The 15,000-nt window shown below is 46.3% G+C and overlaps 1 protein-coding gene across 6 annotated transcripts in view; it reads right to left on the bottom strand.

Annotated features, from left to right (window-relative positions):
* ebf3a (EBF transcription factor 3a) overlaps nucleotides 1-12,048 on the bottom strand; it is a 60,598-nt gene extending 48,550 nt beyond the window's left edge. For all 6 annotated transcript variants that reach the window (XM_085361696.1, XM_085361697.1, XM_085361693.1 and 3 more), the window contains exons 1-6: nucleotides 11,927-12,048; nucleotides 9,865-10,021; nucleotides 8,869-8,932; nucleotides 8,733-8,788; nucleotides 7,200-7,273; nucleotides 6,892-6,960 (exon numbers count right to left, since the gene is read on the bottom strand). In XM_085361696.1, coding sequence (XP_085217822.1) covers nucleotides 6,892-6,960; nucleotides 7,200-7,273; nucleotides 8,733-8,788; nucleotides 8,869-8,932; nucleotides 9,865-10,021; nucleotides 11,927-12,048 — 542 coding nt within the window. The remainder of the gene's footprint in view (nucleotides 1-6,891; nucleotides 6,961-7,199; nucleotides 7,274-8,732; nucleotides 8,789-8,868; nucleotides 8,933-9,864; nucleotides 10,022-11,926) is intronic.
* Nucleotides 12,049-15,000: the final 2,952 nt, after the last annotated feature.

Raw genomic sequence — 15,000 nt, 5'->3', positions numbered from 1 at the left:
GAAGGTGGCAGTTTTTCAATAAACATCTGTAAAAGTATTTTTATGCAAATTGGAACAGAAAATGTTCTGGAAATCAGCTGATTCAAGATGGAAGTTTTGATTTATCAGCTGACCATAACAAAATAGATTTGTGCAGCAACTTGTTGAATTTCTAAGATTTAACCTTCCAGGACCTGCGTCCACATATGTGGACATCACATTTTGGGTTATTTAGACCAAAATACTCAATTTTGCTCTACAAGGGCCTGATGTCCACTTACGAGGACATTATGCTGCCACTGTTCTATCAAAATTGTATACGAATGTCCTCATATGTGGCTCTCATTTTTCTTAGAAACAAAAATCAGGTAAAAAAATATTTGGTTATTCTTTGTCTTTACATTCATCAGGTCCCAATCAGCCCAAATAGCAAAGAGAAATTAAAATTGCGTGCCATGAAAGAGTTCGGGTCTTAGCAGGTTAATGTACGTATGATGGTTTTACGTGTTTACAGTGAACCAAACACTCCAAACGTTTCCAAAATAGGAAAATGAAAATTGAAAACCGAGGTCAATAAAAATCAATCCTGTGAGACCAGAAGTGACAAGACGCAGTGGAAACATCCCCTAACCCTCCAACCAAAACCAACCAGCAACCACAACAGCAGCAGCAGATTCCCAATTCTTCCTCTCCGTGTGCAGCTGGCAGAAGTGACATCAGAGGAGGTAAAACCCTCGCCGCCGTGAGAGACGGCTCGTTAAAACTTAAAACTCAAACAGCAAAACACAAAATGAAGCAAAGAAACGTCCCTCTGACTGTGTGTGTGTGTGTGTGTGTGTGAGTGTGAGTGTGTGTGTGTGTGTGTGTGTGTGTGTGTGTGTGTGTGTGTGTGTGTGTGAGAGAGAGAGAGCGTTGTACCTAATTAGCCTGTCTGATGCAACGTAAAGCTGAATCCTGAAATACCAACAGAGTGTGTGAGGCGCAGCCATGAAACCACACACATCTGTTTTTTTAATTGATAATCAATAGGGACGTGTCTCTACCGGCAACACTTACTGATGATCAATACTCACACACTCACACACACGCAGGAGGATACACCTGTTAAAAAGCAATTAGAGGGAGCAGATCTGTCTCCCCTGAATCTGTATCCTCGTAACAGCAAAGGAGGACAGAAAAGGAGAAACGATGAAGACAAAGATGAGAGGAAGACTCTCCAAGTACTGCAGGAGACGAAGGGGTGAAGAGGAGGAGGAGCAGTTTGTGAGGATAAAGGGGAGAGGAGAGATTTAGTTGTAAAGTCAGTGAGCGTCTCCTCGATCACAGCGTCTGATGTCTAATGATGAACAAGACGATCAATACGTCACCTCTAACTCCTGACAGGGGCAGCGCACACACACCGACAGACACACACAGTGAGAGTGAGTCGAGGCTCGTATGTTGGATAACAAACGTGTTTGTTTATATCATCAGTCATATGATTAGTTTCATCTCTGAGTGGCTCGTCTGATCCAACAAACTGCTCCGCCCCTTCCTCTGTGTTTGACTCATGCTTTCTGTTTGCTCCGCCCCTTCCTCTGTGTTTGAATCACGGGGCCTGTCTCAATATGCGTACTTGCGTTCTCGTGTACTCGTGATACGTCATCAGTCGGAGACCAAGTACTGCTCCAATTCGAAGTACGCATCAAGCCGAGAACGCGAAAAAGTCCCGGATGTGTTCTCGCTCCGCCCGTTTTATCGAGCATGCATCGGTGGTGACTTGTGTGGACTTGGTACAGCTAAATATCCCAGAATGCATTTCGTCCAAAACTCAAACACGGCAATGGCGGACGAGCGGGGCTAAAACTTACATATTCCTCTTTCTGGGTCACAAAATAAACTTTTAAGTTCTTTTCAAGCGAGAATGTAGCTGTGTGAACTTCAAATATCTGCTCAGTTTATCAAGATGTCACATATTTCCAAACGCGCTCCGACGTTTTCGGAGACGTCTGTGACCCGCCGGCTCCACAGCAGACAGCGAGGTCGAGGATTATTAGAGCCGGCGAGAACAGCGGACTCCCGGCACATCGTTTCCAACCCCCCGCGGTCTTTTCGCTGCTCAGGTTAAACAAACCCCAGCAGCTGTCTATTGTATTGAGTGTCCACTACAATAAAAATAGAAGCGTTCTAACATCTCACCTGCTTGTTTTTATTAAGATATTCATGTACACTATTTTTATTAATAGAGATTTCACTACTGAGGTTAAACATGATATAAAAGTCACTTAGATCGCTTCTAAATGTTAATGTTTGGTTTATTTCAGTGTTTTATTTGTTCCTGAGTAAACCGGTTCGGCTGTGATTAAAGCTTCATAACATATTACTCACAGTTAAATTAAGAGGGGACGGCAGTAAAACCTCCAGACCTGTGACATCATCAAGTACGCGGGCGTTCCAATTGTACAAATCGCGAGTCCGTGCTCGCGTACTTGAGAATTGAGAAAGGGCCACGCTTCCTGTTACAGACGTATTTATCCAGCACCAAATCACAACAACAGCAGCTTCAAGGTGGTTTAGGCTGTACGGTAAAGACCCCACAGGAACAGCTCACAGTCATTTTAAGAAGCCCTGACCTGCAGACCACAGCCCAGGAGAAGGAGTCCATCTTCAGAGTTTACTAACTTTTTAAGTTCGACCCCTCAGCTCTGCTCACTGTCCCGTCTCGTCTTTCAGAGCGTTTGGATCTTTAAACACACTTCGTTGTCACAATCTGTTGTTTTTGAAGAAGACATGCATGTTTTCAAATGAACTAATCGGAGTTGTTGGTAACTGAACGATTATTTCCGTATTACCATCAACCTGTGTATGAGCACAGCTAACACATGCAGGTGACTGCTGTGTGTCTGACACTTTTATACAAATCCTGGTTAATTAGTCTTTGTTTATTTACCTGCCCCCTCCCCCCCCTCCCCCCAGGTGACTCTGCCAGTCAGCCATATTTGCGCTTTCTGTGAACGGCGTGTTCGGCAGTGAAACAGCAGCAGATGGTGTGTTCAGGGTCACACTCTCCACTCCGTGACTGTTTCCCAGGAAGAATAAAATATTCAGCTACACTTCATCTCTCCATTGACTCCCATGCATTCATACATTTAACATTTAGCCGGCCGCAGCCCTCTGGGGGCCCAAACATTATTCTGCTGTCAGTCACCCTGAAACACGGCCAGTAATGAGATTCCATCCAAAACCAACCTGCAGCATGAGAGGGAAATCACACCTACGCCCGCTAAATGATTGACAGCCCATCGTCCTCCCATAATCCCACGCTGCAGACACCAGAGACCCTCACAGACAGGAGATTGTACCCCCCAAAAAAATTTCTCACATCAGGTATTCAGAGCGAGAGCGTGTAAAGATGAGAGCTAGTTCCATCACCACCATCATCAGCAGCTACAAACAGGCAGACAGATCGACGGGGAGCTTTTTAAAGATGTGAACGTGACTGAAGATCATCGCATTAAAATGTTCTCACAGTCAGCGCTCAGAGGGGGATCGTCCCATCATCGATGACCCTCCAAAGCTCTTCACTCAGAACAAAGAGCCAGACGAGGTTCAGCCTGTGGGCTGGGCCCCTTTGGAGGCCGTGAGGGGAAATAACCTGCACAGAGTAATGGTTTACCGACGGGAACGCCACAGGATGCTCGACGGAGGAACAGTAGGCAGAAATCAGGTCACTGGTCTGAAACTACGCCTTCAGAGGATGAAGCAAAAACATCTGGGAGGGGAAATGTCTGTGCAGGTTCTCCGTCATCCAGGTCTGGATTATTGGACTTGACTCAGAGGTCCAAAACTAAGTGATGATCGCAGAAGTAAAAATGTGAATCGCTGCATGCAGAAAGCAGAAGGAAGCTGCAGCTCTGCATCCTGTCAGACAGTCGTCATGTTTGCAGATGATGCTGCGCTGTTCGCACCTCTGAGAGCTAATGGCTAAACGTGACACTGACAGGTATCCTGCACCGATGGCTGCGTTCACCGGCAGCAATAAAAAACTGACTCACGTCATTGTCTCGTTTACTGAAAATGAGACACATTTAATAACAAGTTCTCATTTATTGACACGTCACAGTGAAGAGTGTTTTTCTGTTTTATCCGGTTGTTCAGTCTGACGTCACTAGCCGTGTCTGGATCTAAACTCCGCTGCAGGTCCATATATCAAACGATCACTATGGCATTACTGAGAGTTGAAAAACTGTCTAAAGTCTTTCATCTTTAATAAAATGATCAGCGTTCTGCTCTACCAGGTGTAACAATTGAGTTTAACATCCAGGCATCCATGAAAACAGAATTTATGACATTTAACGGAGTTAGAAGTTAGCAGGGAGTTAGCTCGCTAGCTTCTATCTAAATACAATATAGCATGTCCTGACTGCGGGGTTTTAGAAACAAATTAAAACGTACAGCTCTGTTATCACTTCCAACATAAATGAACACAGAAAACTAAACAGCAGTGACGTTTGTAGGCTTACTGAAGTTTGGCTAGCTGGTATATAATGATGTGCTACGTGACCGCTAGCGACATAGCTATGTTAGCATAATATAAACAAGCTAACTTTTTTTCCACTCGATAAAAGTTAACGTGAGTGTTCTCGGTGGTCAGGAACAAATGTAATCGCATGGCAGGATGCTGTAAAAGGACCAAACTTCAGCCAGGAGAACAACTGAGATAATCCATCCACAATACGAGGTTAGTCATTCATATACTGCTGCATGGGCTGGGCTGTAGTTACATCCTAAGGTTTTAAAAACTGAGCTTAATTAAATGATTAGCGGTAATAAAAGCCGAGGGAGGTCAACTGACTGTTTTAGGAGCTTTTTGAGATCAAATAGAAGAAAATACAAAACATAAAACATGTTAACAACACAAAAGCCATATTAAACGCAGACTACTTTAGGCCCGGAAGTAGGATTCGTCATGTCATCAATTAACAACCGGATAGTTGTTTTAAATCATCTTTATTTTATACAGCATTTCTGTGCGCACACGTACGAGTGAAGAAGGAGTTACAGTTGGCGGAAAGAACATGTTAAACGAAGCAGCTGTAAAATTCCTGCATATGTTTTATTGTTATTATTGTTGTTTTCCAGCTTCTGTCCTGTATGCAGAGTCCTAATAAACTAAAAGCAGTATGATCCACATTTAAGATATTTTTTATATATATTTTAAACGTTTGCTTAAAAATGGAAGCTGGAAATGAAAGGAAGAGATTAATTTATTCAAGTACATTGTCTAACCTTTAATGAGCCAAAAATCTGTGCGTGTTCAAAGACTTTAAACCCGTGGCTGCATCCTGCATCTTTCGACTGCGTGTCTGCTGGCTTTACTTCCTGTCTTTGTCTTCCTTTCCTTTGTGACGGCCCACCCTGCGCTCACTCTGTTCACCTGTCGGTTTTTTGGTGCATTTCTCTTTTCTGCCTCCTCACAGTTCATTTTTGATGCTCCTTTCTTGCACTTTTGTGCACTGTTTATGCGCCTTGTAAATTAACGCTTATCTTTAAAGCTGCGTTCAGCTTTTAATTCAGTTCAGGTCGACATGCTGACAGAAACCAGCGGTGGGTTCTGGAGTGAAGGAGAAGAAATGAAATGCTGTTGTGTTAGTTTTCTTGAAGTGAGAGCGAACGAATCGCAGTGTTTGTGCTCTCTCTGCAGTCTGACCCTGACATGTTTCCTGTTCACTGGACGCCGCCAAAAACACAGGAGACCTTCCCATCATGCATTTCAGCTGGCAGAGGGAGAAAAAAGAGCTGCTGTAAAAATCTCCACTTCTCTTTTCAAAGAGCTGCTGCAGTCACATCCATCCCTCCATCCATCCATACTCCCCCCTCCTCCGTCCACAGGGGAGAGGGGGAGGGAGGATTGAGATTAATACTCAGGAGGAGGACAAGAGCTGAGGAGAAGGAGGAAGAGGAGGGGGAGGTGAAAAGAGAAGAGCATAGCGTATGATTCCTCATGGGAGGCCAGGAAGGAGGGGAGGGGGAGGAATCTGAGAGGAGGATGAAGAGGAGGCGCAGGCTCAACCACATCAGCCCAGTAGCTCTACACGTCATCCTGTTTGAATGATTTAAAGCCGAGCTGCATTTAATGTTCACCTTTCATTAGCCCTTAAATTCACAGAGCTACTCAGCGTGAATCACGCTCCCACCGCACATAATCAGCACGTTCGTGTCACAGCTCACTTCACTTTTATTGATGTGGCACCAACAGTCACTTTACACTGTAAGGTAAAGCCCCAACAACAATGAGCAAGCACTTTGGCGACAGTGGGAAGGAAAAACTCCCTTTTAACAAGAAGGAACCTCCAGCAGAACCAGGCTCAGGGAGGGGCGGGGCCATCTGCCACATGGAAACATGATTGGACGAAACCCTGAGGAACGCCAGCATGAACCTTACTGTGTGACACAACAAGCTTCATTCATACTGTGCTGCTGTGATGTCACTACAGGTATGCTAACCTGAGCCTGGCAAAGGTAACTGACCAATAAACAAACCCAACCAGTCTGCTGTTTCTCACTGTGTGTGGCACCAAACTGCCTCTTCATCCAGATACGAAACCAGCAGGTGGATCAACAGAGTCACCTGAACGCAGCAGATCAGCTGACGTCTTTCATCACATCCTGCTAAAAACCTTCACGCAGGGGGCGCTACTCAACCTGCAGCTCCTCCTGTGTCTGTGACTCGGCTGGTGCTCTCTGGCGACTGATCGAGAATCTGCCGCTCGGGCAGAAGACAACCTTTAAACGTACGCGACAAGGCTGACAGGAATGCGCCGCGTGTCATCGGTGTCTGTTTGTCTTTGTTGCATCTGCTGCATGTTTGTTTGCGAGCGCACAAACAGTCTGACAGGTGTATGTGAGTGCGTGATGCTTCGTATCTGTTACCTGTCGATGATGACGGGGTCTGACGGCGTCTCGTTCCTGTTTCCACAGCTCTTCTTATCGCAGCAGCGGCTGACACGCACACAGAGAGACAAAAATGAAAGCAGACCCGTCAGTCACTGCAGAGCCTCGTATTTCTTTCAGACAGCTCAGGTGAGACACCTGCACACGCCCACTCTGTATGCAGGGAACAGGCTCCATCAGGGCACGAGTCACCGTGGACGTGAGGATACTGCTCTCAAACATCGAGACTTTTATTTGAAGCAGAGAAGAAGAACTACTCAGATCTGGTCGGTGTTTTGCGGCCTTACCTGCACATGATCTCGTGCGTCAGCAGAACTCGGCACATCTCGGGGTTTTTGTCCTGGCCTTCATAGATGATTGCCTGCACACACACAAACAGGTAAAGTGAAGATCACCTGTTGCGCTTCATCATGGCCCCGCCCACTGGCCTGCAGCAGAAACAGCTCCATTAAAGCCGGTTTCATTCGTCTCAATTAGAGCTCATTATTAGCGATTAGCCTGAGTGAGAGTGAGCGGGACACAAACATTTGATCCTCTGAATGTTTCATTACAGCTGCAGCCTGCAGATATTCACATGAAACAGCTGGAACCAAACGCATGAAACGCCTCTCTGTCACGGCGAGCGCCGGCTGACAGCGAGCTCGTTAAAGCGCGCTAATTGAATGAGTCGTAGGGTTCAAACGCTGCTGCTGCTTTTCATTAGAGACAAAACTGAGTGACCCGGCTGCTGATGGAGCGCTTCTCTATCACACAGGGACCACGCCCATCAGCGCCTCCTACAGACCACAAACGATCCTCGGTGCTGATGGAGTACGGCCCCCCGTCTGGCCTCAGCTATGAGCCTGGCTTTACACGGTACCACAGAAACCGACAGGGGACGTAACAGTGTCCATCTTTTCCAACCAGTCAGGATGAGCCTGAGAGGACGAGGAAAAGAAAGAGGCCGAGGACGAGGACGAGAAGGAGGAGGAGGAGGACGAAGAGGAGGAGGACGAGGACGAGGAGGAGGAAGAGGAGGAGGAGGAGGACGAGAAGGAGGAGGAGGAGGACGAGGAAGAGAAGGAGGAGGACTAGAAGGAGGAGGAGGAGGAGGAAGAGGAGGACGAGGAAGAGGAGGAGGAGGACGAGGAGGAGGAGGAAGAGGAGGACGAGAAGGAGGACGAGGAGGAGGAAGAGGAAGAGAAGGAGGAGGACGAGGACGAGGAGGAGGAGACGGAAGAGGAGGAGGAGGAGGACAAGGATGAGGAGTAGGAGAAAGAGGAGGACGAGGAAAAGAAAGAGGACGAGGAGGAGGAGACAGAAGAGGAAGAGGAGGAGGAGGAAGCGGAAGAGAAAGAGGAGGAGGAGGACGAGGAAGAGGACGAGGAGGAGGAGGAGGAAGAGGAGGAGGGGGAAAAGAAAGAGGAGGAGGAGGAGGAAGAGGAGGAGGGGGAAAAGAAAGAGGAGGAGGAGGAGGACGAGGACGAGGAATAGAAAGAAATGAGGACGAGGAGGAGTAGGAAGAGGAAGATGAGGAAAAGAAAGAGGATGGAGACGAGGACGAGGAGGACGAGGAAAAGAAAGAGGAGGAGGAGGAGGAGGAGGAGGAGGAAGAGGAGGAGGGGGAAAAGAAAGAGGAGGAGGAGGAGGAGATGTCTGTCTGAAAGAAGTCGGCCTGAAACTCTGTCCGACACCTCGGACTGCAGCAGGAAGAAAAAGACGCTCTTATTGTGAAACGTCTGATTTTTGAGGTTCATTGATCAGACGAAACAATCGTCGCTGCCGTTGCTGTTATTGATCCTTCCCCTCTCGGTGCACATGCTGATGATCAGTCATCTCACCTGTTTGGTCATGGAGTCGATGAGGCGGACGTACAGGTCCTGCTCCGTCCTCACCCCTGCACACAAACCAACAGTCGGGGTTAGCGTGAGCGAGCAGAGACGGGGCTGTGCTGCTCATTAAAACAAGCGCACCCACCGTTACTGTAGAGCAGCTGCAGCTTGTAGTGGATCCCGTTGTTGGTTTTCTCGCCCGTCGGCTCCTGAAACAAAGTCAGGAAACAAACTGAGGCGTGGGTGCGTTTGGTTTCACCACCTGATGTGACCAAGCAGAAGTTCTGCATGTTTTAGTGCATTAGAGCGCGCTGGTGTGTAACTATTTCAACCTTTACACAAGCGCACACGTGTGAGGTGGCTGAGCCTGCTGCATAATCAGAGGGGAATATTTAAACTGATTATTCTAACCACACGTTGTTTGCTTGATGCTGAAATGAAGCGTCAGCTCCTGCGTTTAGAAAACATGCAAACTTTTGTAAATCGGCCGTGAAACTAAACACACCTCTCAGCTCTGTTTGGGGCTTCATTTTCCCTGCTTGGTGAATCACATTCACACTGGTCTGTCTGCACTGAGCCGAAGCTGTTGGGCTGATAAACATGAATCAACCTTCGGCACAGACGCGACTGTCAGAGGGAAAAACTGCTGCATTAAAATGACGCAAACTGCATTTTATTGTGTTTACTGTGCACACTACTGCCAAGCACACCTGTCACAGGTGCTGTTGTCTATTATACCGCTGTGGACATGTTACGCTGCTGGAGCTGCGGTATCAGTTTGATGAACGAAGCCTGAGCTCGGGATGCGGAGCTGACGGTCTCAGCTGTCCAGATAAATCTGCATTTTTATTTAAATGTAAAAAATATGAAGTGAGGTTCAAATAAAAGCCACGTGTGCGACGCTGATAAAATCAGCACTACTGTGTCACTGTGCTTGAGTTCAGCCTGAATGGCAGTCGCAGCGTTACGGCGCCTGGCAGAGGGTCTCCTTCCTGTCGGGATGCGACTGAGTCTCTAAAGTTCAGATTCCATCTCTGTTCTCCGTCATAAGAATGAGAGCGTCTTTGATTTCTGTCTTTGCACACTGTGCGGTGTGTTTGTTTTATGTCCCAGCTCCTCCCCGCATCCCTCTGAGTCTCACCTTCTCCTTTTCCACAAAATCGACGTAGGTGGTGCGTTCGATCTCGACGGGCTGACCCTGGCGGTCGTACAGAGCCAGCACGAAGTGGAAGAAATTGGACTTCCTCAGGTTGGACGGCGGCTGCTTCTCAAAGTGAGCGCGAGCTAACCCCACCCCGCTGAAAAGCAAAGAGATGGACAGAAATATAAAAGATGCAGGAGGACGAGGTCAGGTTTATTGTTGCAGTCGTCACAGAGCTTCCTGCGCTGTTATTTCAGCAGGATGACAGTTTCTTCAGCGTTTCTCTGTCACAGTAAAATATTTCACGTCTGGCTCATGTGCTGAAAAACAGCGTATTACAGTAAAATGCACAAAGTGCTTTAAATCCAGGAAAACTTCCTGAAGATGAACAAGGTCAGAGCTCAGATTAGGACTCGCTGAAGAAAAACGCAGGTCGGACGTGATTAATCGCAGCTTCACGCGGTCGTCAGGCCGAGAAACACATCACACATTCACCGTATCAAAGTCTGGACGATGAACACGCGCTCAGCCTCAGCACAGACACACTTCAGTCTGACCAATTACACATTATACTGCAGTAATAATACAGCAGCGCGTTATTAGAGCTGTAGTAAAATTTGTGTTTAATTTAAATAAACACGTTTGAGTCGACTTTAAAAAGCTTCTCACGGGTGAAAATATCCAGAAGCTTTTCCTTGTTTCACGGCGAGAAGGTGACTGAGGAAAAACAAGCTCTGCACTAAAAAAGAAAAATTCACATTTCATGAGTTTAATCATAATAAATCAGCTGAAACGTTTCTGTTAAAATTAAACGGAGGATTTCGCTGCAGGAAAACCTGCACGATCCAATTTATTCATAAACGTGAGGATAAAAATCTTCATCATTCACCAAACATGCTGCACAACTTTAAACGGTCACATGGACGCAGCTTCAACATGTTAAAGAGAGAAAATCAGGTTCACACAAACTGTGAATCACATGCTCGATTTATTAATATTCATGCGAAGAAGTCAAACTGCAGCTTTGACCTCGACCGCGAACATCATCGGAATATCTCCCAGTGTTAAACCCGGACGGCGGCGCAGAGACAAACATGCTTTCATAGAAACAAGTCGTGCTTTTAATGTGAAATCTTTAAGGTCACAAAATGTTAGAAATGTTTTTGATGAGAATAAACTTGAATTTGTAGTTTATGTCATCATGAACTAAAATCATCGTGTCAGGAAATCTAACAAGAGAAAAGAGTTTGTGCTGAGAATTTAAAAATATTTCTAATAGTTTTTGTTTCATTTTTAAAATTATTTAAATGAATTTCCTGCAGATGTTCAGGTGGATTTAATTCTTTTTGTTCTATTTTTGAACATTAATGTTTATTTTCTCAGAGTGAAATGATTTTTGTGGCTCATCCTGAAAAAACTTTGTGGTATTTTCCATCGTTCTAATGCAGAAACAGATCCGACGGCTGAAGCTGCTAACGATGATAAACTGTGACGCTCAGCTGCAGGGCGAGCTCAGACCGCTGCCGACCCGTGCCTCGTTTATTACACGCAGCGCTTTAACCCCAAACCTTCGACGCCATCCAGAGAAACACGAAGTCAGTCTGAGGAAAAATAAAACGAGCTGCTCCTCGGCTCAGACAAACGTTTCACTTTGGGAAACAAACACAAGGAGAAGTCTTTGAGTCAAACTCTGAAAATTTAAAGATCAAATAGAATTATTTGGATGATTTTTGATAAGTGTTTCCTCGCTGTTTTTATTCACTTTAAATAACTCACATTTACAAAAACATTCTCCCTGTTTGTCTGTGAGCTGCAGGAATTTTCCTAAACTTCAGAAACATTTTAAAATCTTATTTTCAATCTGTCTGACCTTCAGAAACATCTAAATAATCTATTTTTTCCCCTCCAGCAAAATAATAATTAGTGTTTTTTCTGCTGAAGATTTAAAATTAAAATCTTTTCTTTGAGCTGCAAATTATTTTTCTTTCGAGTGAAATAAAACTGCTGTGGGTCCGTTGGGACTACAGCTCCCGGAGTCCCTGCGGGGTGGCGGGCAGTTTACCTCTGAGCAGCCGTGTTGGCGTCCACCACACCGGCCGAGTGCATCCAGGAGCGAACGGCCAGCGGCTCCTCCTTCATGTTGGCCGTGGCCCCGCGGGGCAGGTTGTCCTGGATCCCAAACATCTCAGGGGCCCGGATGCTGCGAGCGTCGCTGCTGCAGCTCAGCCGCAAAAACAAGAAGAAGAAGAAGCAGAAAAAGTCCAGCAGAAAAAATGTGATCTACAGGACGGAGCGAGGCTTCTGGACGGGCGACATTTTCTTCACCCGCACGTCGAGGTCTAAAACGAGGCGGCGAGGACGAAGAAAAACAAGGAGTTTAAAATTCTGCTGAACTTTTCGTCTGATTTGCAGATTTAATTCAACTTTTCAGGGCAGAAATTTTTTTAAGTTTTTAAGAAGGTTTTTTTTTTTTATTCTTGATCATCAGTGACAGAAAAAAAGGCCGGAGGAGGAAACGGGAAAAGAGAAATAAAATCCTCAGAGGACGAGAAAACGAGGGGGAGAACAGCCGGGTCCGGACGGCGAATCAAGCAAAGTGTCTTTTTTCTTTTCCCCAAAGAGAGGAGGAGAGAGGAGGTGGGCTGGGATGGAGGGGTGAGGAGCGGAGGAGAAACTCTCAGCCCTGCGGCCCCACAGGACTGGACGGCAAAACCCAAAAACCCCACGGGTCTTCCTCCTTGCTGCTGACGACATCACGGCGGGGGTGGGGCCTGGCCTTATAAGGACAGGAGAGGTGAGAGACGATGTGTGTGCGCGGGTGTGCAAGAGCAAGATGAAGAGAGGGAGGAGGGGGAGGAGGGGGAGGAGGTGCCAACCAACCAGAGCCAGAGAGAGAGGTCTTGATCGCCCCATGCTCTCGCTCGCTCTCTCTCTCAGTCTGAACTGGTTCCTGTTCATCCCATCACTTCGTGTGGCTGTGGTGAAAATCCGCTCAGAGATCCAGTCCTTGTGGTCCTGGGTCTGTTATCAGACCCTGAGCCAGGTCAGCGGGTCCCTGATGGTCTCTGTGGTAGCAGCTCAGGCCAGACGGAGGCTGAAAGACCCGACCGAGTTCAGACTCTCGTCCAGGAGGTCAAGGTGGAACTATTCCTGACCCTGATCCAGAACCTGAGCAGCAGTCACCAGGGTCTAGTTCTGGTTCCGCTTCAGGACCAGGTCCCATCCTCATGTTTCTAACACAGCAAGTGTCTCCTGTGACTCAAGTTTGTGACCACTTCCTGCTTGCTCAGAGGGACCAATCTAAGCGCCGGCGGTACCGGAGGTGTTCGCTCGCTGAAACCGGGGTAACGTGAAGCCGGCACAGGTGTTAAAACCCCTGAGCTTAAATAGTCTCGCGCTCAATCGCCAGAGAGCGCTGTGACCTGGACACAAATAGGTTTGGGCTTGTTTTTCCCGTCTCAGAGGCGACTGCTTCAGAAATCCAATTATCTCTGAATCCTAATCATCTCAATCGATCATCTCCATCAGTAAATGTCCAATCAGCCGTCACGGTGCGTTCCTGCGTCCTGTGGTTCACTGAGAACAATCTTCAGTTGTCTGATGCTTCCTTCGCTTTTGTCTCTCGGCTGATTTTCATCACCTTGGTCAGAAACTTCCTCTGAGAGGATCTGACTGTCAGACAAGAAGCGAGGCAGGTTTTTCACAGGCACTCCAGTCTTCAGGGGCGAAGGCCTCCGAGGCTCCGAGGGGTGGACCGACAAGCAGAGGAAGGAAAAGAGAAGAGGAGGAGGAGGAGACAAAACCCATCTGCACAAACGAAGAAGAAGAGGAAAAACACAAGGAGGAGAATGAAATTATTTCCAGGAAATTCAAAGTGAAAATATGATGAAGAGGAGCAGAAAGGGAAGAGGAGAGGAGGTGATCTTTCTCCAGGATGAATGTGAGTGACGAAAATTGTAAACGTAAATAAAAATTTCAGCAACTGATCGACCAATAAACGATCGGCGAGAATAAATAATTATATTTAATAATAATTGATCAGCCTGCAGGTTCAAATTTAACAAAGTGAACAATGAACAAATGAGCTGCCGAGTACGGGCTGGCTGGGTGGGGTGGGGGTGGGGGGGCCACATCCCCGACCCGCTCGCAGGGTGACGAGAAACAAAGGGGGATGGACGTAAACACCCCGCTGCTTCACGTCCACATCAGCTGATGGTTTTTAGTTTTTGATTAAAAATAACTTTGTTTTTAATTTAATTTTTGCTTCTTCATCATCCTGCGGACGAACTGTTAATATGGACGTTCAGTAATTTAGGAGCTCGTGTATTGTAATTACATTAGAGACAGAAAATGATCCTTTAAATGAAATAAACATCGAGTTTCTCTTTTCTTTAAGCTGGAGAATAAAGAGCGGGCCGACGCTGAAGAGGGAAAAGAGTTGATTTAAAGCGAGGCTGTAAATGTGGGAGCAGAGGTCAGCAGAGACGCACTCCTGTTTCCACTGTGAGCTTTTATTTAAATGTGCTTTTATGATCTGATCTACATGAAGACAAACTCGGTTAGGGTCCGAGTCCATTCATCAACCGCAGGCGACCGATCCTGGCGTGCTCGCGCTGATGAATGCGATCGCTTATTCCCCATGTTTGACTTCATTATTGGAGCGTCTGAAGCCGTGACAAAGGTCTCACCTCTCAGTGATCAGGTTTATCAACACTTTATCAGCTTAATGTTTTTTGATTTTCTCAGAAAAATCATTTAAATGTAGGATTAAAAAAGTCTTTCAGCTCAAACAGATGAATCCAGACTGAAGCCTCATCTTTGTTTTTTGTTTGTGCCAAAATTAAAATTAGCTTTTTAGATTTTCTTTGAATGAAAAATGTAACATTGCTTGTCTGTTTTATTTTATTTATTAATCTGAGTGAAATCATTGGATTTCACTCAGATTAGTTAGAATATGTGAATTTAATCTTTTCAGATAAACTCAGATATGTTACCTCGTTTCGTCCTCTTTCTGCAGTTTTCCGAGGCTCAGCGCTGCAGCGAGTGTGTGTGTTACAGCCCCTCTGTATTGTGTGTCAAGTGTTTCCTTTTGTGTGTGTGTGTGTGAGACGCTGGGAGCACTCAGCACACACACAT

The sequence above is a fragment of the Diplotaxodon limnothrissa genome, linkage group LG8, assembly GCF_057381915.1.
Source record: "Diplotaxodon limnothrissa isolate DT_005_m linkage group LG8, D_limnothrissa_male_GT1.1, whole genome shotgun sequence".
Classification (NCBI taxonomy): domain Eukaryota; kingdom Metazoa; phylum Chordata; class Actinopteri; order Cichliformes; family Cichlidae; genus Diplotaxodon; species Diplotaxodon limnothrissa.
The sequence above is the reverse complement of the archived record's forward strand: the minus strand, read 5'-3'. Positions and strand labels throughout refer to the sequence as shown.